At 45.1% G+C, this 24,485-nt stretch overlaps 1 protein-coding gene across 1 annotated transcript; it reads left to right on the top strand.

Annotated features, from left to right (window-relative positions):
• The first annotated feature begins 17,993 nt into the window (after positions 1-17,993).
• GP1BA (glycoprotein Ib platelet subunit alpha) lies at positions 17,994-19,958 on the top strand. The gene has a single exon (XM_060204215.1). The coding sequence runs from the start codon at positions 17,994-17,996 to the stop codon at positions 19,956-19,958; it is 1,965 nt and encodes a 654-aa protein (XP_060060198.1).
• The last annotated feature ends 4,527 nt before the right edge of the window (positions 19,959-24,485 follow it).

The following is a 24,485-nucleotide window of genomic DNA, read 5'->3' as shown; positions in this document are numbered from 1 at the left end:
TTACTGAGCAAACAAAGACAGGAGGGCATCCGTGTCCTAGCAGCCTCTCTTCTGTTAAACACAGTTCTCCAACCAGTGACCTCAGAGGAGCTGGCAGGTACTTAGAGACACCCCCTCCTTGTGGCCAGAGTTGATGGGTTCCTGAGAATGTCAAAAGAAGACCTCCGAGTTGTGTCAGGCAGAAATTCAGACTCTGCTGTAGGAGTTGCAATTTATGCACCGGAGGCAGCCTCCTTCATTCCTCCTCTCTTACGCCAAGGCAGAGAGAGGGTGAGCTGATACACAAAGACAAGTAGAGACAGGAAAGGGCCTTCACAGCCCTAGGCCCCACAGCTTCCTGAGAACGGGAGAATGGGCTAGCCGGACTCTTCCTTGGGCTTACTTCCTTTTGATTGGATGAGGTCCCTCACCACCTTCCCAATCAATCCTCCTCTTCCCTGCTTACATATGATAGAACTACAACTGAATAAATAGGTATAAAGAAAACAAAAATATCCCCTAACACAATCTTCAGAAAAAAAACAGCCTTCTGACAGGAAGAAAGACAAATATAAGATGGTTTCATTCATGTGTGGACTATAAAGAAAAAGCAACAGCTTAGGAGGTGACGCAGTGGATAAAGCATGAGAGGTCCTGAGTTCAATCCCCAGCATCATAATCATATGTGCCAGAATGATGTTCTGGTATTCTTGTTTTCTCTCTCTCTCTCTCTTTCTCTCTCTCCTCTCTCCCTCTTTCTCTCTCTCCTCTCTCTCTCTCTCTCTCTCCCTCTCATAAATAGGTAGGAAATGATGTATTGCACCAAAGTAAAGGACTCAGGTGGGTGGGGAGTGTTCAGGTCCTGGAACATGATAGTGGAGGAGGACCTTGGTGGGGGGTTAGAGTGTTATGTGGAAAACTGAAAAATGTGTGGTCTGGGAGGTAGAGCAGAGGACAAAGTACTGGACTCTCTCAAGCATGAGATCCTGAGTTCGATCCCTAGCAGCACATGTACCAGAGTGATGTCTGATTCTTTCTTGCTCTCTCCTCCTATATTTCTCATAAGTAAATATTTTTTTTTATCTCCAGGGTTATTTTGGGGGCTCGGTGCCTGCACTATGAATCCACTGCTCCTGGAGGCTATTTTTTTTTCCTTTTGTTGCCCTTGTTGTTTATTGTTGTTGCTGTTGTTGTTGTTGAGCAGGACAGAGAGAAATGGAGAGAGGAAGGGAAGATAGAGAGGAGGAGAGAAAGATAGACACCTGCAGACCTGATTCACAGCCTGTGAAGTGACCCCCTGCAGGTGGAGCTTCCGGGGCTCACATTGGGATCCTTACACAAGCCCATGCGCTTTGCACCATGTGCACTCAACCCTCAGCGCTACTGCCCAGCCCCCAATAAAATATTGTTTAAAAAAAGAAAAGTTGGGGAGTCGGGCTGTAGCGCAGCGGGTTAAGCGCAGGTGGCGCAAAGCACAAGGACCGGCATAAGGATCCCGGTTCGAACCCCAGCTCCCCACCTGCAGGGGAGTCGCTTCACAAGCGGTGAAGCAGGTCTGCAGGTGTCTATCTTTCTCTCCCCTCTCTGTCTTCCCCTCCTCGCTCCATTTCTCTCTGTCCTATCCAAAAACGACAACAACAATAATAACTACAACAATAAAACAACAAGGGCAACAAAAGGGAATAAATAAATAAAATAAATATTAAAAAAAATTTAAAAAAAAGAGAAAAGTTGCGAGTTGGGCTGTAACACAGCGGGTTAAGCACACATGGTGCAAAGCGCAAGGACCGGTAAGGATCCTGGTTCAAGCCCCCAGCACCCCACCTGCAGGGGGTCACTTCACAAGCCGTGAAGCAGGTCTGCAGGTAGGTGTCTATCTTTCTCTCCCCCTCTCTGTCTTCCCCTCCTCTCTCCATTTCTCTCTGTCCTATCTAACAACAACAACATCAATAACAATAATAACTACAACAATAAAAAAGCAAGGGCAACAAAAGGGAAAATAAATAATAAAAAAAACCTTAGAAATGTTACATATGAACCAACAACTGTATTTTACTGTTGACTGTAAACCATTAATGCACCCAATAAAGAAAAGAGAAAAAACTGACAAGAAAAATAAAAAATAAGGAGGCAGAGAGGAGTGGTGAGGAGGAGGAAATGAAAGAAACAAAGCGAAAGAAACCATACAAAACAAGTGCTTGGATTTTTACTGTAGAACTGATGCTGCCAGCGTGAAGATCCTGATTAAAGCCTGGCTCCCCACCTGCAGGGGAGTCCCTTCACAGGCGGTGAAGCAGGTCTGCAGGTGTCTGTCTTTCTCTCCCCCTCTCTGACTTCCCCTCCTCTCTCCATTTCTCTCTGTCCTATCCAGCAATAATGACATCAATAACAACTACAATAAAAAACTACAAGGGCAACAAAAGGGAAAATAAATAAATAAATAATTAAAAATTAAAAAAAAACAACTGAGGCTACCAATGAAGGTATCAGTGGCCGCATGAAAAGGGAAGCTGTTGGAGGAAAGAAATCCCCCTATTCCAGGCAGGGAGACAGTGTAGTGGTCATACAAAAATGTCTGAGGATGGGAGTTGGGTGATAGCGCAGCTGGTTAAGCACAAGTGGCGCAAAACGCAAGGACCAGCGCAAGGACCAGCATAAGGATAGTGGTTCGAGCCCCCGGCTCCCCACCGGCAGGGGGCCTGCTTCACAAGTGGTGAAGCAGGTCTGCAGGTGTTATTCTCTCCCCCTCTCCGTCTTCCCCTCCTCTCTCCACTTCTCTCTGTCCTATCCAACAACAATGACAACAATAATAACTACAACAATAAAACAAGGGCAATGAAAGGAAATAAATATTTTTTAAAAAAATGTCTGAGGATCTAAGGCTCCAGGTTCAGTCCCTGGCACCACTATAAGTCAGATCTGAGTAGTGCTTTTTTTTTTTTAATTTTTTTTTTTTTTTTAGTATTTATCTATTCCCCTTTGTTGCCCTTATTGTTTTTTATTATTGTAGTTATTGATGTCATCATTGTTGGACAGGACAGAGAGAAATGGAGAGAGGTGGGGGAAGACAGAGAGGGAGAAAGAAAGATAGACATCTGCAGTCCTGTTTCACCGCTTGTGCAGCGACTTCCCTGCAGGTGGGGAGCCGGGGGCTTGAACAGGGATCTTAATGCTGGTCCTTGTGCTTTGCACCACATGAGCTTAACCCACTGCGCTACCGCCCGACTCCCCCTGTGTAGTGCTTTATTAAGATCTAGATAGATAGATAGATAAGATAAAGGAGACGGGCTGTGGCACATCTGGTTGAGTACAAACATCTGGGCTCAAGCCTCCAGTCCCTACCTGTAGTGGGGAGTAAACTTCATGAGTGATGAAGTAGTGCTGCTGATGTCTTTCCCTCTCTCTCTTTTTTAAAAAATATTTTATTATTTATTTATGATAAAGATAAGAGAGAAAAAGAACCAGACATCACTCTGGCACATGTGCTGCCAGGGATCGAACTCGCAACCTCATGCTTGAGAGTCCAAAGCTTTACCACTGCGCCACTTCTCCCGGACCACTCTTTCTTTCTTTTTTTTTTTTTAATTATTGATTGACTTACTTTAAAAATGTTTTTATATTATCTTTATTTGTTTATTGGCTAGAGACAGCCAGAAATTGAGAGGGAAGGGGGAGATAGAGAGGGAGAGACAGAGAGACACCTGCAGACCTACTTCATCCCTTGTGAAGCAACACCCCTGCTAGTGGGGATTGGGGGCTCGAACCCGGGTCCTTGCGCACTGTAACGTGTGAACTCCACCAGGTGCAACACCACCTGGCCCCATGATTTATTTATTTTTTTAATATTTATTTATTCCCTTTTGTTGCCATTGTTGTTTTACTGTTGTTGTTATTCTTGTCGTCGTCATTGTTGGACCATGATTTATTTTTATGATACAGAATTACATATCAACAGGGGTTTGAATCCACACTATTCCCACCACCAGAGTTCTGAATCTTCACTCTCCTCACTGCAATCCACCACAGTTCCCCTAAGGTTGTAGACATGGGCCGACCATCTTCTCTACAACTATCTGTCCACATTTATACAAAGTTGCCCCTTCTTTTCCTGATTCAATCCTCTCTTTCCCTCTAACCCACTCGTGACATCAAAGCTACCTCCATATGTCCCTCTCCTTTTCCTTCACTCTCTCTGGGTACGGATGGGGCTGTAGTACAGAGTCCTCTTATCTTCGTCCTATCAGTTCTCCCCTGCTGGGAGTCTGGATCAAGGTTGTTTTGGGGGAGCAGAAGGTAGGAGTTCTGGTTTCTGTAATTGCTTCTCAACTGAGTGTGGGCATTGACAGGTCGATCCATACCCCCACCCTGTTTCTATCTTTCCCTAGTGGACCAGAGCTCTGGAGATGTGAGGTTCCAGATCACTTTGGTGAGGTTGTCTGCCCAGAGAAGTCGGGGTGGAGTCATGGTAGCATCTGTAACTTGGTGTCTGGAAGGTGACATGACCTAAGTTGAAACAAAATGGTTAATGAACAGGAACCAAAAAGTAGGATCAGAGCAGATGAGATTAGGGATGTTAGGGTAGAAGAAAGCTAGAAAATCCATTTTAGGCATGTTCCTGGGGGCATACAACTATGGCAGTTTTGCTTGAGTTTGGTAGCTAGCTTGAGGTTGGATAAGAATATTGTCTGAGGTGGCCAGGTGGTAGTGCAGCCGGTTAAGCGCATTTGGCTGAAAGCACAAGGACCGGTATAAGAATCCTGGTTTGAGCCCCCGGCTCCCCACCTGCAGGGGGGTCACTTCACAAGTGATGAAGCAAGCCTGCAGATGTCTATCTTTCTTTCTTTCTCTCTGTCTTCCCCTCCTCTCTCCATTTCTCTCGGTCCTAACCAACAATGACGACATCAATAACAACAACAATAATAATAACTACAACAACAATAAGGGCAAAAAAGAGGGGGAAGCAAATTAAAAAATAATAATAAAGTACATAGTAAAATTAGAAAAAATAAAATGAAAAAGCTAGGTGGTGGTGCACCTGGTTGAGGGCACATGTTACAATGCACAAGGACCTGGGTTCAAGTCCACAGTTCCCACCTGCAGAGGAAAAGCTTTGAGAGTGGTGAAGCAGGGCTACGGGTGTCTCTCTGTCTCTCCCTCTCTATCTCCCCCTTCTCTGTAGATATCTGGTTGTCGCTATAAAATAAGCAAAGATAATAAAAACATTTAAGGGGAGTCGGGTGGTAGCGCAGAGGGTTAAGTACACGTGGAACAAAGCGCAAGGATCGGCCTAAGGATCCCGGTTCGAGCCCCCGGCTCCCCACCTGCAGGGGAGTCGCTTCACAGGCGGTGAAGCAGGTCTGCAGGTGTCTATCTTTCTCTCCTTCTCTCTGTCTTCCCTTCCTCTCTCCATTTCTCTCTGTCATATCCAACAATGACATCAACAACAATAATAATAAATACAACAGCAAAACAACAAGGGCAACAAAAGGAAATAAATAAATATAATAAGTAAGTAAACTTTAAAAAAATTAAGAAAAAAGTGAAAGTTAAAATCATAACTAGATGTCACTCTATTCCTATCAGAATTCTTTCATTCTTTTTTTCTTTTTTTATATTTATTTATTTATTTTGCCTCCAGGGTTATTGCTGGGGCTCAGTGCCTGTACCATGAATCCACTGCTCCTGGAGGCCATTCCCCCCACTTTTGTTTCCCTCCTTGTTGTAGCCTTGTTGTGGTTATTATTGTTGTTGTTGATGTCATTCGTTGTTGGATAGGACAGAGAGAAATCGAAAGAGTAGAAGAAGACAGAGAGGGGTGGAGAAAGATAGACACCTGTAGACCTACTTCACCACCTGTGAAGTGACCCCCCCCTGCAGGTGGGGAGCTGCGGGCTCGAACCGGGATCCTTATACCGGTTTGCACTTTACGCGACGTGCGCTTAACCTGCTGCACTACCGCCTAACCCCCTTTCTTTCTTTCTTTTTTTCCAGAGCATTGTTCAACTCTGGCTTATAGTGGTGCTGGGGATTGAACCTGGGACCTTGAAGCCTCAGGCATGAGAGTTTCTTTGCATAATCATTATGCTGTCTCCGCAGCCCCTCCTATCAGAATTTCTACTGACTTTGACAGCTTAAGTAGAAAGCACTATTCTGCAGCTCTTCTCCAGTGCTTTGTTGAATTAAGTGAAGCCCAGTTCTATTTTCTCTTCTTGTCACCTCATTTGCCATTTGAAATCTTAGGAGGTATATAACTACCCATGATGAGGTCACCTCCCTGGGCTGAACCCTGGTGATGAAAGGGAGAAACTAGGGACTCCCAGAGCCATTTTGGCTTTCAAAGTGAGAGAGCAGGCTGCCTCTTGCTATAATTATTCAAGTCTGCACACATCCTAGAGGGTGCAATCTCCCAGAAAGAAACTGAAGTCCTTAGACCGGCAAAAGAGCTCAATTTGGATAGTGTTGTGTTTTGCCACCTGAGCAATCCAGGTTTGAGTCTGGTCCTCACCCTGTTGATGGAAGCTTCAATGCTGTGGTCTCCTTCACTTTATTTATTTATTTATTTTTGCCTCCAGGGTTACTGCTGGGGCTCGGTGCGTGCACCACAAATCCACTGCTCCTGGAGGCCATTCTTCCCATTTTGTTGCCCTTGTTATCATTAATATTGTCATTGCTGTTGATGTTGTTGAACAAGACAGAGAGAAATCAAGAGGAGGGGAGACAAAGAGGGGAGAGAAAAATATAGACACCTGCAGACCTGCTTCACTGCCCCTGAAGTGACCCCCTGCAGGTGGGGAGCCGGGGGCTTCAACTGGTATCCTTACATTGGTCCTTGCGCTTTGTGCCATGAGTGATTAACCCGCTGTGCTACTGTCCGACCCCCTCTTTTTTACTCTTTATCTGAAAAAGCCACCCCAGAGTGGTAAAGTCTCAGTGATGATGAAAAAAAAAAATACTTAAAAGGAAAAATAAAAAGAAAGAAGCCAGAGTCCTCTTATCAAAGAGGAATGGATGCTGGATGGAAAAATCCCAAATATTCACCGTAGGCACTGCATGATAAGACATGTGAGATAACAAAGCAGGACACAAATGCAAGGCATTGTTTAAAGGATATACCTGAAAAGCAAGAAAGATTGAACGCAAATGAACTGAAAGTTCAACTCAGTGGGTCCGGGAGGTAGATTGGTGGTATAATATGCACCCATAAGGCCTACAGTTCAATCTCTGGCACCAAAAGTGACTGACTGATGTTCTGGCTCCTCTCTCTCTCTCTCTCTCTCTCTCTCCCTCTCTCGCACACACACACACACACACACACACACACAAGATGATTTATTTAATTACAGGGATAGGGAGAGTCCTGTAATTAATCCAGGACTTGCATGTAGGAGGTCCCAGTTTGGATACTCAGCACTACATGTGCCAGAGCTGAGCAGTACTCTGGTTTTTCTCTCCCTCTCATAAAAGTGAAAATAATTGGGGTCTGGGCGGTAGTGCAGAGGGTTAAGCACACCTGGCGCAAAGCACAAGAACCTGCATAAGGATCCCGATTCGAGCCCCGGCTCCCCAACTGCAGGGAAGTCGCTTCACAGGCAGTGAAAGAGGTCTGGAGGTGTCTGTCTTTCTCTCCCTCTTTCTGTCTTCCCCTCCTCTCTCCATTTCTCTCTCCTATCCAACAATGACAACATCAATAACGATGACATCAATAACAACAATAACTATAACAATAAAACAACAAGGGCAACAAAAGGGAAAATAATGAAATAAATAAATATAAAAAATTCATTTAAAAAAGTGAAAATAATTATATCTTTTTTTTTCCTTTTCTCTCTTAGATAAGAGAAACAGTGCCTGGCTTCCTCTGGTGTTTTCCAGATCCACTTCCCTTTCAGTCAGTAATGGTATAGAAAGCAAGATTCCTAATGACAAACGCTGTAGGTCTTGGTGGAATGAAGGTGCAAGCCCTCTGGTTTAATTCTCTTATCATTTACCTTTCTAGGAGTATGGACCAAAATTATTTTGGGAGAGTGCAGTAGGTGGGATTTCTGGCTCCTTTAGTTGCTTCTCCACTGGACATAAGCACTGGCAGGTGGATCCATACTCCCTGACTGTTTTTATCTTTCCCTAGTGGGATAGGACTCTGGAGAGGTGAGGTTCAAGGAAGCACTGGTGACGTCGTCTGCCCAGGAAAGACAGGATGGAATTATAGTAGCATCTGCAGCTTGGTGCTTGAAAGGCAGTATGGTGGAAAGCAGGACAAAATGTTTGATGAGTAGGAACCATAAAATAGGAATAGAGCAGATGAAAGTAGGGACCTTATGGTGATGCGAAACTAGGGAGTCTATTTTTAGAAATGTTCTGAAGAGTCTAGGTCTTAGTAATCTTTACTTGAGCTTGATAGCTAACATGGGGGTGGACTAGAAATATTGTCTGGGAAGATGGTGTCAGAGCTGAGAATAGAACTAAGAAGCAGGATTAGGGCAGAGAGTTATTTGCAAACTTGAAAAAAATAGTTAAATGCAATTTCCTGTTTTCCACATCGATCTAGCCCAAGGCCCATATCTATTCATATTTGGCACCTCCAAGTCCCTGTCAAACCAAGCTCACAGCCCACGGTCACAGCTCGAACATTCTAGGCGGTACTCACTTCAGTACAAGTCTTTTTCGCGTGGAAGGAGTAGAATAACCCAGCCTCCCTTTGGGGAGTAGGGCAGTACCTATCATTGCTAGTTCACAGTGAGGGTATAGCCCTGAAGAAAACATTATTTTCTTTCTTTCACAAGGGAGATACACAGGGGCCAGGTGGTGGCACACCTGGTTGAACGCACAAGTCACAGTGCACACGGACCCAGGTTCAAGCCCCTCCCCCCACCCCCACCAGCAGGGGTAAGGCTCCACAAGTGGTGAGGCAGGGCTGCAGGTGTCTGTCTCTCTCCCTCTCTATCTCCCCCTTCCTCTCAATTGCTGGCTGTCTCTAGCCAATAAATAACTAAAGATAATAAAAATTTAAAAAAAAAAAGAGAAAGATACACACAGAACCAAAGTACCACTATGGCATATGCAATGCTGGAGATTGGGCTATACCACTCACTTGACAAGGCTAGCACAACCGTGGTACCAAAACGAAACAGGAAAACAGACAAAACTCTTCAGAGGAAATCTACTGGCCACTTGTATGTTCGAATACACATGTAAAAGTTCTAAACAGTATGTGAGCAGATGAACCTAGAATTATCTTCAAAGGATGGTTCCAAATAGCTCACTTAGTGCAGCTTTGCCATCTGTGTGACCCAGGTTCAAGCCCAGCCTCCTCCGAAGGAAGCTTCAGGGCTGTGGTCTCTTTCACTCTTTTTGCCTTTATCTAAAAATAAATAAAGTGATCCGGGAGGTGGCACAGCAGATAAAGCCCTGAACTCTCCAGCATGAGGTCCCGAGTTCCATCCCCGGCAGCACATGTACTGGTGCGATGTCTGGTTCTTTCTCTCTCTCCTCCTGTCATTCTCATTAATAAATAAAATTTTTAAATATTTAAAAAATAAATAAATAATTTTAAAATGACCAGGTAGGGTTACCCTCAAGCACTCAAAACTGGAAAATGCATTCACATGATTCACATGTTGACACCTGGAAAGAGTAAAACACATGCTCATTTCAGAGGGTACCAAAGCACATGATTTGTTTCTGTCTGTGAAGTCTTTTCTGCAGAGGAGCAGAGCCTGCCTCCTGTTACAGAAACTGTAAAGTGTCAGATGCCCACATTTCCAAACTCCTCTGCAGCTGGGTGGCGGGCTCGTGACCATCTGAAGGCACACCCGGATCAGGGGGTGGTGTCACAAAGGAGCAGGGATGGGACCGGGTTCTCTCTGCGGCAAGGAGGCATATGGCTCATAGCTGGAATGGTGCAAGCTTCGGTAATCTACCTAGTCTTGCAGCAAGAACCTGAGCTTTGCTCACCAGACTGGTTCTGCTGCCTGGTTCTGGGCACTGTTCCTCCTGAAAAAGCTCCAGGTCTGGCTCACTAACCCTTACTGAGAAATCTGTAAAGTATCCAATGTATTTTTTTCATGTCTTTTTTTTTTTTTAACATAGCAGGGGGCCTCACACATGCACATATACGGCATACAACATAATGATTCAATATTTATGTATATGGTGAAATGATCACTATAAGAAGTCTGGTAACATTAGTTATCACACACAGTTGTAGATTTTCTTTCTTGTGATAAGATTTTTTTTTTCTCCCCCACTAGAATACTGCTCAGCTCTGGTTTGTAGTGATGTCAGGGACCGAACCTTACATCTGGTGCCTCAGGCAGGACAGTCTGTTGTGCAAGCCATTGTGCTATTTTCCATGTCCTGTGATGAGAAGTTTGAAGGTTTACTCTCAAGTAACTTTCTTCCTTTCTCTCTTTAAGATGTATTTATGGGACTGGGGAGATAGCATAATGATTGTGCAAAAAGCCTTTCATGCCTGAGGCACCAAAAGTCCCAGGTTCAGTCCTCAGCACAACCATAAGCCAGAGCTGAGTAGTGCTCTGGGAAATATACATATTTATCAAATAAAAAAAAGAGAAAGAGCACTAGAATATCATTCTGGGGCATGTGATGCCTGGGATTGACTGTGGGATCTTCTGAATCACACTCCCAGAAACTCTCAAGTGTGCTGTACAGTATTAATTATAGTCATCAATATAGTATTTAAAATATTTATTGCAGGGGCCAGGCAGTGGCATACCTGGTTAAGTGCACACATTACAGTGCTCAAGGATCCAGGTTCAAGTCCCTGGTCCCCACCTGCAGGGGGAAAGCTTCACGAGTGGTGAAGTAGGTCTGCAGGTTTTTCTCTGTCTCTCTTCCGCACTATTCCCCCTCCCCTCACAATTTCTCTCTGTCTCTATTCAAAATCAATAAAGATTAACTTTTTAAAAAATACTTTAAATTAATTAATTAATTAATTATTGGGGCCAAGCAATGGTGCACCAGGTTAAGTGCACATAGAACAAAGTACAAGGACCCATGCAAGAATCCTGGTTCAAGCCCCACCTCCTCACAAGTGGTGAAGCAGGTCTGTAGGTGTCTATGTTTCTTGCTCCTCTCTGTCTTCCCTCCTCTCTCAATTTCTCTCTGTCTTATCCAACAACAACAGAAATGGAAAAAAAATAACCACCAGAAGCAGTGGATTCATGGTGCAGGCCCCAAGCCCCAGTGATAACCCTGGACTGGAGTCAATATATATATATATATATATATATATATATATATATATATATATATATATATATATATTCATTTATGAGAGAGAGAACCAGAACATCACTGGCATATGTGATATCGGGGATCAAACTCAGGACCTCATACTTGAAGGCCCAGTGTTCACTGAGCCACTTCCCAGGACACTACAGTATTATTTTATTTTATTTATTTTTTGTGTTTTTTTTAATTTCTTTATTGGGGAATTAATGTTTTACATTCAATAGTAAATACAATAGTTTGTACATGCATAACATTCCCCAGTTTCCCATATAACAATACAACCCCCACTAGATCCTCTATCATCCTTCATGGACCTGTATTCTCCCCACCTATAGTATTATTTTAATATTTATTTATTTATTTTTACCAGAGCACTTCTCAGCTCTGACCTGTTTATGGTGGTGCTGGAAATTTAGCCTGGGACCTTTGATGTCACAGACATATGTCTTTTTGTAACATATGCGCTTAAACAGGTACGCCACCACCTGGCCCTGAGTCTTTTTGCATAATCATTATGCTATCTCCCCAGTCTGTTTGCATAACCATTTTAAAAGGTTAATTAATTAATTAATTAATTAATTTTAAATGTTTATTTATTTATTCCCTTTTGTTGCCCTTGTTTTACTGTTATAATTATTATTGTTTTTGTTACTGATGTCATCGTTGTTGGATAGGACAGAGAGAAATGGAAAGAGAAGGGAAGACCTTCAGGTGGGAAAATGGGGGCTCGAACCGGGATACTTCTGCCAGTCCTTGCCCATAATGCCACGTGCACTTAACCCGCTGCGCTACCACCCGACTCCTGAGGTTTATTTATTACCAAGAGAGGAAGAGGGGGGAGAGAGAGAAGATAACAGATAACTATGTGATGTCAGGGATGGAATGTAGGACCATATGCTGGAGATTCCAGACACTAACTATTGCACCATCTTCCAGGCCGATGCCATAGCATTATTAATTACATTGCTCTCACCATGCTAAAGCCAATACATTTTAAAAAATTAATTCTTTTCCTGTTCTATGACCTGTTCAGGTCCTGGAACATGATGGCAGAGGACTCAGTGGGTGTTGTATTGTTATGTGGAAAACTAGGAAATGTTATACATGTACAAACTATTGTAAAAAATAATAATAATAATTCCTTTCCAGCCTAAAGTAACCAGGAATTTTTCTGTGGTTGTTTTACAACTAAAAACTGCCAGTGAGCAAAAATCACCTGCCTCTGGGTCTCACTCTACACCACAGCCTTTCTCTCTCTGCAACTTTCCACCTTGTTTCCTGCTGCATCTTGCTTCATTTTCAGTTTTATGTTTTTATTTTATTTATTTTTTGGTATTATCTTTATTTATTTATTGGATAGAGACAGCCAGAAATCAACAGGGAAGGAAGGTGGTAGAGGAGAGAGACAGTGATACCTGCAACACTGCTTCACCACTCACAAAGCTTTCTCCCTGCAGGTGGGGACTAGGGGATTGAACCTGGGTCCTTGGGCTTTATAACATGTGTGCTCAACTAGGTGCACACCACCCGACTCCTCATTTTCACTTTCCAGTCGTTTTACAGCCAGAAAATTACACAAATAACTAGTTTACAGGTTACCTACATCTGGCTCTGGTGTCTACCCCTTACCCAGTCACCTGTGGTGAGTAAATGAGAGCACTCTCATGTGGTGTTCTCACAGGACACAGCAGTCATAGTTGGGACATTTCTGTTCGTAGAAAAGGCACTGGACTGGGAGTCTGGCGGTAGCGCAGTGGGTTAAGCACATATGGCGCAAAGCACAAGGACCAGCATAAGGATCCTGATTCAAGCCCCCGGCTCCTCACCTGCAGGGGAGTCGCTTCACAGGCAGTGAAGCAGGTCTGCAGGTGTCTCTCTTTCTCTCCCCCTCTCTGTCTTCCCCTCCTCTCTCCATTTCTCTCTGTCCTATCCAACAATGACGACATCAACAGTAATAACTACAACAACAATAAAAACAACAAGAGCAACAAAAGGGAAATAAATAAATAAATATTTTTTAAAAATGGAAAAAAAAAAGGCACTGGACCAACAGATATGTGACTGACTGGCTTTGTGAAACAGGCACGTTACTTGGCTTGAGGAAGTTCAAAAAGGTTTTTCAGAGGAGACTATGAGCTGGAACTTCTCAGATAAGCAAGTTATACAGAAGGAAATCTGGAGTGAGGAGAGAGAGCAGCCACAGAGAGAAGGTGTGTGTGTGTGTGTGTGTGTGTGTGTGTGTGTGTGTGTGTGTGTGTACACTCAAAAGCATGGAACTCTGAGGTCAATTTCTAGTACTGTATATGCCAGAGTGATGCTATGATTCTCTATTTCTTCTTTCTTTCTTTCTTTTCTTTCTTTTTTTTTTTTTTTGCCTCCATGGTTACCTCTGGGGCTTGGTGCCTGCACTACAAATCCACTGCTCCTGGAGGCCATTTTTCTATTTTTTTGCCCTTGTCGCTATTGTTATTGCTGTTGTTGTTGGATAGGACAGAGAGATTGAGAGAGGAGGGGAAGACAGAGAGGGGGAGAGAAGGATAAACTCCTGCAGACCTGCTTCACTGCCTGTGAAGTGACCTCCCCCCCCATCTCCCGTAGGTGGGGAGCCAGGGACTCAAACTGGGATCCTTCCTCTGGTCCTTGCACTTCGCACTATGTGCACTTAACCTGGTATGCTACCACCCAGCCCCTTCTTTTTTATGAATATTTTATTTATTTGTTTGTTGAATAGAGACAGAGGGAAATCAAGTAGGAAACAGGAGATAGAAAGAGGTAGAGAAGCAGAAATTGACTGAGTTTGGAGTATGGCACCAAAGTAAGAAAGCAGAAGTATACTAGAGTTTGCATCACCAGGTTCCAGGTGTCATCAGGATGCCAGCCAGACTTCCCTGGATTGAAGACACCACCAATGTGTCCTGGAGCTCAGCTTCCCCAGAGACCCATCCTACTAGGGAAAGAGAGAGGCAGACTGGGAGTGTGGACCGACCAGTCAACGCCCATGTTCAGCGGGGAAGCAATTACAGAAGCCAGACCTTCTACCTTCTGCAACCCTCAATGACCCTGGGTCCATGCTCCCAGAGGGATAGAGAATGGGAAAGCTATCGGGGGAGGGGGTGGGATATGGAGATTGGGCGGTGGGAATTGTGTGGAGTTGTACCCCTCCTACCCTATGGTTTTGTTAATTAATCCTTTCTTAAATAAAAAAAAAAAATTAAATAAATAAATAAATAAATAAATAAAAGAAAGAAAGAAAGAGGTAGAGAGGGACTGGGTGGTGGCACACCTAGCTGAGCACGTTACAATATGTAAGAACCCAGGTTTGAGCCCCTGGTTCCCACCTGCAGGAGGAAAGCTTTGCAAGTGGGGAAACAGAGTTGCATGTATCTGTCTTTCTCCCTATCATCCCATTCCCTCTCAATTTGTCTGTCTCTACCCAATAAATAAATAAAAGGAGCAGCTGCTAAATGTAATAAAATAAACTGAAAAAACAAAACACTGAAAAGACCCAGTGAAATAGTTCACTTGGACAGTATTCTGCTTTGCCATGTCATGTGTGTGACCCAGGTTCAAATTGGACTGAATCCCCAATGCACTGAAGAAAGGTTCAGTGCTGTGACCTTCCTCTCCCTCTCCCTCCTCCTCCCCCTCTCCCCCTCAAGTGCTTTCTCTCTCTTTCTCTAAGAAAATAAGGAGGGAGTGCAGCAGGTTAAGCACAGGTGGCATAAAGTGCAAAAGGACCAGCGAAAGGATCCCTGTTCAAGCCCCCGGCTCGCCATCTGCAGGAGAGTCGCTACACAGGCGGTAAAGCAGGTCTGCAGGTATCTTTCTCTCCTCCTATCTGTCTTCCCTTCCTCTCTCCATTTCTTTCTGTTCTATCCAACAGCAACGACATCAACAAAAACAGTAATAAACTGGGAGTTGGGCCGGTTAAGCGCATGTGGCGCAAAGCACAAGGGGCATAAGGATCCTGGTTCAAGCCCCCAGCTCCCCACCTGAAGGGGAGTCGCTTCACAGATGGTGAAGCAAGTCTGTAAGTGTCTTTCTCTCCCCCTCTGTGTCTTCCCCTCCTCTCTCCATTTCTCGCTGTCCTATCTAACAACGACGACAATAAAAAAAAGGGCAACAAAAGGGAAAATAAATAAATAAAATTAAAAAAAAAACAATAGTAACTACAACAACAATAAAAAACAAGTGCAACAAAAGGGAAAATAAATAAATAAATAAATAAATAAATAAATAAATAAATAAATGAAAATATGAAGAAAATGGGCAAGGGGAGATAGCATAATGGTTATGCAAAGAGACTCTTGTGCCTGAGGGTCCAAATTCCCAGGATCAATTCCCTGCACCACCATAAGCCAGAGCTGAGCAGTGCTCTGGTAGAAAAAAGAGAAAGAAAGGAAGAAAGAAAGGGAAAGAAAGGAAGAGAGAGATAGAGGAAGAAAGGAAAGGAAAGGAAAGGAAAGGAAAGGACGGGGCTGAGTGGTGGTGCAACAGGTTAAGTGCACATGTTACAATGTGCAAGGACCCAGGTTCGAGCCCTCTGTCCCCACCTACAGGGAGAAAGCTTTGCTAGTGGTGAAGTAGTATTGCAGGTGTCTCTCTGTCTCTCTCTGTCACTCCCTTCCTTCCCAATTTCTGACTGCCTCTATCCAATAAATAATAATAATAATAATAATAAATGAGGAAAGGAAAAGATGAAACCAGGAAAGTTAGTCTTATGTGTCTGAGAGGCCAAAGGGAAAATGCCAAGGTGGGAGTAACTATGGGTATGTAGGCTGTAGAGGCCAAATGAAATGATAATGGAGATGTATCCAGTGGGGGCGGGGACACTGGCCATGTGGAAGAACAGAGGCCACAGAGAGTGTGAGATGAGACAGCAGAGGCAGGGGAGGCATGCCAAGGTTAAATTTGGCAACCCAGATAAGCGCACATGGCACAAAGCCCAAGGGCCAGAGTTAGGATTCTGGTTCGAGCCCCTGGCTCCCCACCTGCAGGGGAGTCACTTCACAGGCGGTGAAGCAGGTCTGCAGGTGTCTCTCTTTCTCTCCCCCTCTCTGTCTTCCCCTCCTCTCTCCATTTCTCTGTTCTATCCAACAATGACGACATCAACAACAGCAATAATAACTACAACAACAACAGAAACAATAAGGGCAACAAAAAGGAAATAAACAAATATTAATAAATAAATAAATAAATTTGGCAACCCTATGAAAATAGTTGTGAAGGGGAAGTGAGAGTGACAGCCGAGAAATTTATAAAAGCCGCGTGAGGGTGGCGGCTGGGGTTCATGCCCAATCTCCCCAGTGTGGAAGGAAAGCGGGAAACAGGAGAGCCAAAAGGAGGGCTGGGGGGAAAGTTGTGGAAGGAGGTGATAAGGGCTGATGTCCTGGAGGGAGACTGTAGAAAGGCCACAGGCATCCCTATCAGACTGGCATGGCCTCCCCGCTCCCCCTTCCGGTCCTGGACCAGGTCCTGCCTGGAGCTGGAGGCGAGGACACAGTCATACCCTAAAAGAAGCTCTGTGTCTTCGGAGGTCCTTCTGCTGCCTGTAAGCTGGGGCCGGGGCCGGGGCTGGGGGAGGACAGGAGACAAGAGTCAAACATTTTAGTAGAGGAACCAGGTAGCGGCGCACCCGGTTGAGTGTACAACTTACAATGAACAAGAACTCAGGTTCAAGCCCCTGGTCCCCACTTGCAAGGGGAAAGCTTTGCAAGTGGTGAAGCAGTGCTGTAGACATCTCTTTGCAACTTTCCCTTTTAAAAAAATATATATATACATATTATTTTTAAAGACTTTATTTATTTATTAATTAGAAAGATAAGAGAGAGAGAGAGAAAGAACCAGATAGCACTCTGGTACATGTGCTGCTAGGGATTGACCTCAAGACCTCATGCTTGAAAGCCTAGTGCCTTAGCCACTGCGCCACCTCCCGGACCACTAAAAAAATTTTATTTATTTATTTTTTGTCTCCAGGGTTATTGCTGGGGCTCAGTCCCTGCACCACAAATCTACTGCTGCTAGAGGCTATTTTTCCCCCCTATGTTGCTCTGGTTGTTTCATCATTGTTGTGGTTATTATTATTGCTGTTATTGATGTAATTGTTGTTGGATAGGACAGAGAGAAATTGAGAGAGAAGGGAGGGGAAGACAGAGATGGGGAGAGAAAGATAGATATCTGGAGACCTGCTTCATTGCTTGTGAAGCGACCCCCTTGCAGGTGGGGAGCCAGGGGCTTGAACCAGAATCCTTATGCTGGTCCTTGCACTTTGTGCCATGTGCGCTTAACCCGCTGCGCTACTGCCTGACCCCCTCCCTATTTTTTTTTATTAGCTTTATTTATTGGATAGAGACAGTCATAAACTGAGAGTGCAAAGGGAAATGGGGAGAGAGAAAGAGACACCTACAGCACTGCTTCACCACTTGTAATGCTTCCCCCCTGCAGGTGGGGACTGGGGTCTTGAACCTAGGTCCTTACACAGTATAACAAGTGTGGTCGACCAGGTACACCACCACCTGGCCTCATCCTCTCTCCCTTTCTATTTCCCTCTTCTCTCTTGATTTCTGGCTGTCTCTATCCAATAAATAAATAAAGATAATAAAAAAAGAAAGAAAAAAAACATTTTAGCAGCTAGCAGTTTTAGGCTTTGGGGGACCAGGGTGGGAGAGGGGAGTGGAGGGAATGAGAAGTGTGGGAGATGAGTTTCTGGAATGGATCCTGGAGGTTGTGGGTGCTTATTTAAATCCTGTCGCCCACAGGTCCCTATGCCTCTCCTCCTCTTACTGCTCCTGCTGCTAAGCACTTCAAATGCTCAGCCCAACTGTGAGTTCTCCAAAGTGATCAACAAGTTACATGTGAACTGTGAGAACCTAGGGCTGAAGGCCCTGCCTACAGATCGGCTCACTGATTCAACCATTCTCCGTCTGGGTCACAACCACTTGGGCACCTTCTCCACAGGTTCCCTGGTGCATCTGACCCGCCTCACTGAATTATACCTGAATAACAATCAGCTAAAAACCCTGATTGTGGATGGGGCTCTGCCACTGCTGGAGACCCTGCATCTGTCCCATAATGAGTTGAAAAGTCTGCCTCTGCTGGGGCCGTCACTGCCGGCCCTCATTACTCTGGATGTCTCCTACAACATGCTGACCTCGTTGTCACCCAACACGCTGGAGGGTCTGAGCCACCTCCAACAGCTCTACCTTAGAAAAAATGGTCTGAAATCTCTGCCCCCGGGGCTCCTGGCGCTCACACCCCAGCTGAAGAAGCTTAGTCTGGCTGACAACCACTTGGAAGAATTGCCTCCTGGGCTCCTGGATGGGCTGGATAATCTTGACACGCTCTACCTCCAAGGAAACTGGCTGCGAGTGATACCAAAGGGCTTCTTTGGGACTCTTCTCCTGCCCTATACTATTTTCCATGGCAACTCCTGGTACTGCGACTGTGAAATCCTCTATTTCCGCCACTGGCTGAGGGTCAATTCCGACAAGGTGTATGTGTGGAAGGAGGGTGTGGATGTCAAGGCCATGACCCGCAATGTGAAAAGTGTGGTATGTATCAATCTGCCCAGAGTGCCTGTATTCGACTTCCCCGGGAAGGACTGTAACAATACCACCGAATATAGGGATGAGATCACTGACTATGACGAATATGACGAAGAGGCTGATAAGGTGCCTGCCACAAGGACTGTGGTCAGTTTCTCCAACACCAAAGCCCATACAACACAGCAGGGCCTAATCTACTCAGCATCTACAACTTTAGACAGCCAAAAGCCCTCCTTGCCTCCAGCCCAAAAATTCATTACGAAACACATCACATTCCCACCTACTGAAGAAACCGCCATAACTCAGACCACCCCTGAACCTACTACAGTCCAGACCACCACACAGCCCACCACAACCCAGACCACCACACAGCCCACCACAACCCAGACCACCACACAGCCCACCACCACACAGCCCACCACAACCCAGACCACCACACAGCCCACCACAACCCAGACCACCACACAACCCACCACAACCCAGACCACCACACAACCCACCACAACCCAGACCACCACACAACCCACCACAACCCAGACCACCACACAGCCCACCACAACCCAGACCACCACACAGCCCACCACAACCCAGACCACCACACAGCCCACCACAACCCAGACCACCACACAGCCCACAACCTCAACACCTGAAACCCAAACCACCCCAGAGCCCACCACAACTCAAACTACCTTATTTTTAACCACCACAGAACCCACCTCACTCCCTGCTTCAATATTTCCTAGAATTCGTCAATGGAATTCAGATAGGTCCAGAAATTACCCTTTTATCACTCATGACCTTTGCTGCCTCCTTCCACTGGGCTTCTACATCTTGGGTCTCCTCTGGCTCCTGTTTGCCTCTGTGGTCCTCATTTTGCTACTGACCTGGGTCTGGCATGTGAAACCACAGGCCCTGGACTTTGGCCAGTCTGTTGCTCTGGCCACCATCACATATACCACACATCTTGAGCTTCAGAGAGGGAGAGAAGTAACCATCCCCCATGCCTGGCTGCTATTCCTTCGAGGATCTCTCCCCACTTTCCGCTCTAGCCTCTTCTTGTGGGTACGACCTAGTGGCCGTGTGGGGCCTCTGGTGGCAGGACGGAGGCCCTCAGCTCTGAGTTTAGCTCGTGGTCAGGACCTACTGGGTACAGTGGGCATTAGGTACTCTGGTCACAGCCTCTAAGGGTGGGTGGTTCAGGGACCTTAAGAGAGATTCTGATGGGTTTTCCCATTGGAATCTAGATGGGGATGTTTGGGAGAGAAGCCTGGGGTCAAAGGAGGTCTTACTGGGACCCGGTGGTGGTGCACCTGGTTGAGCGCATGTATTACAATGCGCAAGGACCCAGGTTCGAGCCCCCAGTCCCCACCTGCAAAGGGAAAGCTTTATGAGTGGTGAAGCAGGGCTGCAGGTGTCTCTCTCCTTCTCTATCACCCTCCTCCCTCTTGATTTCTGTCTCTATCCAATAGATAATAAATAAATAAAGGAGGTCTTACTTTTCCTTTATTGGAATCCTCTTCACATCACATGCACATGGTCTCAGACAAACTGGTAGGGTCACAGAACAAAGTCCCCTTTGCTGCTGGGGGTGATGAGCATGGGGAGAGGGATGGGGGTGGAAGGTAAGAGGAAGCAGTTTTGCAGACCGTGAGATGATTACCTTCACTTTTAGGGGGAAAAAGATAGACAGCAAACACTCAGTAAAAAAGAATATGGCTTCTATGTGTATGTGTTAAAGAAAGAGATTTACCAAGATATAAGTCCTATGGCCAGGGAGACAGCTCAGTGGGTAGAGCACAGGACTTGCACAAGACCCATATGTAATGGTGTTGTGCTTTGGTCTCTCAAAAGAAATAATATGAAATGAGTGGTTAGGGAAATAATTCAATTGGTAGAGTATCTGGATTTTCATGTCTGAGATTCCGTTTGATCCCTGGCACCCCATGCATCAGAATGGTGCTCTAGTTTCTCTCTCTCCTTCATTCTGTCTCATGTGAAATGTTCTCTCTTATATGTACTAAGTAAAATAAACATTATTTAAAAAAAAAAATAACTGAATGAGCCCTGATCATCTCTGGGTGGTGACTGGTTTTCTTTTCTTTGCCTTTGCTTAGCATATCCTAGTTTTCTAGCACCAGATATTATTTGTATAATAAAAGTAATTTATGAAAACAAAATTCAGTTTCTTTAGGAGTGGCTGGGCCACCTGTCATCAGCATTCTCAGTGTCCCAACTGTCAATTATTTTTTGCTCTACTCACCCAATAGAGTTTCAATGTTGGTCTGCATTTCTCCAGCCTGCGGTGCCTCATTTTTTCCTCCAGGGGTGATCATACCCACTAGGCCACCCCCAAGCACAACTGCAGCTCAAGAAATGTCACACACGGTGGTGGTGACCCCGGTTAATTGCACATGTTAGTGGACAAGGACCCAGGTTCGAGCCCCTGGTTCCCACCCTCAGAGGGAAAGTGTTTTTTTTTTAATTTTCTTTCTTTCTTATTATCTTTATTTATTGGATAGAGACAGCAGAAATCAAGAGGGCAGGGGAGATAGAGAGGGAGAAAGAGAGACAGACACCTGAAGCCCTGCTTCCCCACTTGCAAAGCTTTCCTTCTGCAGGTGGGGACCAGGGGCTCGAACCCAGGTCCTTGTGCACTGTAACATGTGTGCTCAACCAGGTGCGCCACCACCCAGTCCCAGAGGGAAAGTTTTGTGAGTGGTGAAGCATATCTGCAGGTGTCTCTCTGTCTCTCTCCCCTCCTTCTCTAAATTTCTGGCTGTCTCTATCCAATAAGTAAATAAAGATAATTAAAAAAATTTTTTTAAAGAAATAAAGAAATGTTTCCCTGGGGCTGAGTGACATCACTGAGGCCTACTGCACACAGTCTGCAATCCTGGGAGCAAAGTTGGGCACTCAGTGACACGGCAGCCTTAGGAATGCAGTTAACCTGAACTGGAACAGGCCATGGGCCAGCTGGTATGCATTCATCATGCGTTTTATTCAAGTCGGGTTTCTTGCTATCAGACTAGTACACAGGCAGATGGAAACCATGTCTCTTCTATGGGACAGGAAATTTTGTCATTCCCCACACTACATGAGGGGAGCTTTCTCTCCTGCCTTGGTTTGGGGCCCAGAGGGAACGAAAGTAAATGGGGCTGGGTGGGGCACAACTGGTTGGGTGCACATGTTGCAATGAGCAAGGACCTGGGTTTGAATCCCCGATCAACACCTGCAAGGGGAAAGTTTGCGAGTGGTGAAGCAGTGCTGCAGGTGTCTCTCTGTCTCTTTCCTCTATTAACCCTCTTCCCTCTCTATTTCTGGCTGTCTCTATCCAATAAGTGAAGTAAAAAAAAATTTAGGGAGTCAGGCAGTAGCGCAGTGGGTTAAGTACAGGTGGTGAAAAACCCAAGGATTGGTATAAGGATCCCGGTTCGAGCTCCCAGCTCCCCACCTGCAGGGGAGTCACTTCACAGGCGGTGAAGCAGGTCTGCAGGTGTCTTTCTTTCCCCCTCTCTGTCTTCCCCTCCTCTCTCCATTTCTCTCTGTCCTATCCAACAACAAAACAATAATAATTACAACAATAAAACAAGGGTAACCAAAGAGAATGAATATTTTAAAAAATAAAAAAAAGAGAATGAAGTGAAGGATGATTCTATTATTATAACCTTATTTTATTTATTTATTTATTTATTTTATTGCCACCAGCATTATCTCTGGGGCTCAGTGCCTGCACTACAAAACCAGTGCTCCCTGTGGCCATTAAAAAAAAATTTTTTTTATGTATTCCTTTTTGTTGCCCTTGTTGTTATATTGTTGTAGTTATTATTGTTAGATAGGAAAGAGAGAAATGGAGAGAGGAGGGGAAGACTGAGAGGGGGAGAGAAAGACAGACACTTGCAGGCCTGCTTCACCACCTATGAAGTGACTCCCCTGCAAGTGGAGAGCGGGGGGCTCGAACCGGGATCCTTACACTGGTCCTTGCACTTTGTGCCAGCTGCGCTTAACCCAATGCACTGACGCCCAACTCCCCCAGTGGCCTTTTTTTTTTTTTTCTCCTTTCTATTTTATTTGATAGAACAGAGGGAAATTGAGAGGGGAGGAGATAGAGAGGAAGAAAGACAGACACCTGCAGACCAGACCTGACGTGTTCCCTCTACAGGTGGGGAGCAGAGGCTCAAACCCAGGTCAAGCACATAGCAATATGTGCATTTAGCCAGGTGCGCCACAATCTGCACCTGGCCTCTATTTTGTTTTTTTTTTTAATTTTTTAAAATATTTTATTTATTTATTCCCTTTTGTTGCCCTTGTTGTTTTATTGTTGTAGTTATTATTGTTGTTGTCATCGTTGTTGGTCTATTTTGTTTTTAAACCAAAGCAGTGCTCAGTTCCGGTTTATAGTTGTGCACGGAATTGAACCAGGGGCTTTGGCAAGAGTCTCTTTACATAACCATTGTTATCTCCCCTGTCTGCCCCACCCTCTTTTATATAAGATGATGTGTTTTGTTTTCTTACATATTTCATTATTACTAATTAAAGTTACCAGAGCACTGCTCAGCTCTGGCTTACAGTGATGCTGAGAACTGAACTCAGGACTCTGGAGTACAAGTTCTATGCTCTATCAGTTGTACAATTTTCCCAGCTACTCTGCCTTTCTTAATATTTATTTTTCGTTTTGTTGCCCTTGTTTTTTTGTTATAGTTATTATTGTTGTTATTGATGTCATTGTTGTTGGATAGGACAGAAATGGAGATGGGGAAGGCAGAGAGGGAGAGAGACAGACACCTGCAGACCTGATTCACACCTGTGAAGTGACTCCTCTGCAGGTGGGAAGCCAGGGGCTCAAACTGGGATCCTTACGATGGTCCTTGCGCTTCGCACCAGATGCACTTAACCCACTGTGCTACCGCCTACCCCCTCTGCCTTTCTTCTTTTTTTAATATTTATTCTTTTTTGTTGTCCTTGTTTTTTACTGCTGTAGCTATTATTATTGTTACTGATGTCATTGTTGTTGGATAGAACAGAGAGAAATGGAGAGAGGAGGGGAACACAGAGAGGGGGAGAAAAAGATAGACTCCTGCAGACCTGCTTCACTGCCTGTGAAGCAACTCCCCTACAGGTGGGGAGCCGGGAGCTTGAACAGGGATCCTTACGCCGGTCCTTGTGCTTCTTCTACCTGTCTTTTTAACCCCTCCATACACATGTGAGTCTGGACCCTAATGGCCTCTCTGAGACATTAGAAGCAGGGATTTGTCTGTAAGAAGGTCCAGAGGAGGTGACACAGGGCTGTTGCAAAGGTGGGAATGTAGACAAAGGCTGTTACTGGGGTCAGTGCCCAGAAGCCCTTCAATACCAATCTCAAGCATTATCCTCTATGGAGGGAGTTCAAAGCAGGAGATACGAGAATCCGGCATGAAGCCCAGCCAGTCTATCTTGGCGTTACTCTCGATCGCACTCTGTCACTTCACGAACATCTCATAAAAACTGCAGCAAAGGTGGGCGCGAGGAATAACATCATTGCAAGACTGGCCAGCTCCTCATGGGGCGCGAGCGCTTCCACACTATGATCATCATCTCTGGCATTATGCTATTCCACTGCAGAATACTGTGCCCCAGTATGGTTCTGTAGCCCCCATGTCCACTTGGTCGATTCCAAATTATATTCCTCCGTGAGGATAATTTCTGGAACCATCCGTTCCACCCCGGTTCCATGGC

Source organism: Erinaceus europaeus, chromosome 12, assembly GCF_950295315.1.
Source record: "Erinaceus europaeus chromosome 12, mEriEur2.1, whole genome shotgun sequence".
NCBI lineage: Eukaryota > Metazoa > Chordata > Mammalia > Eulipotyphla > Erinaceidae > Erinaceus > Erinaceus europaeus.
Note: the sequence above shows the minus strand (reverse complement) of the source record. Positions and strands in the feature narration are given on the sequence as shown.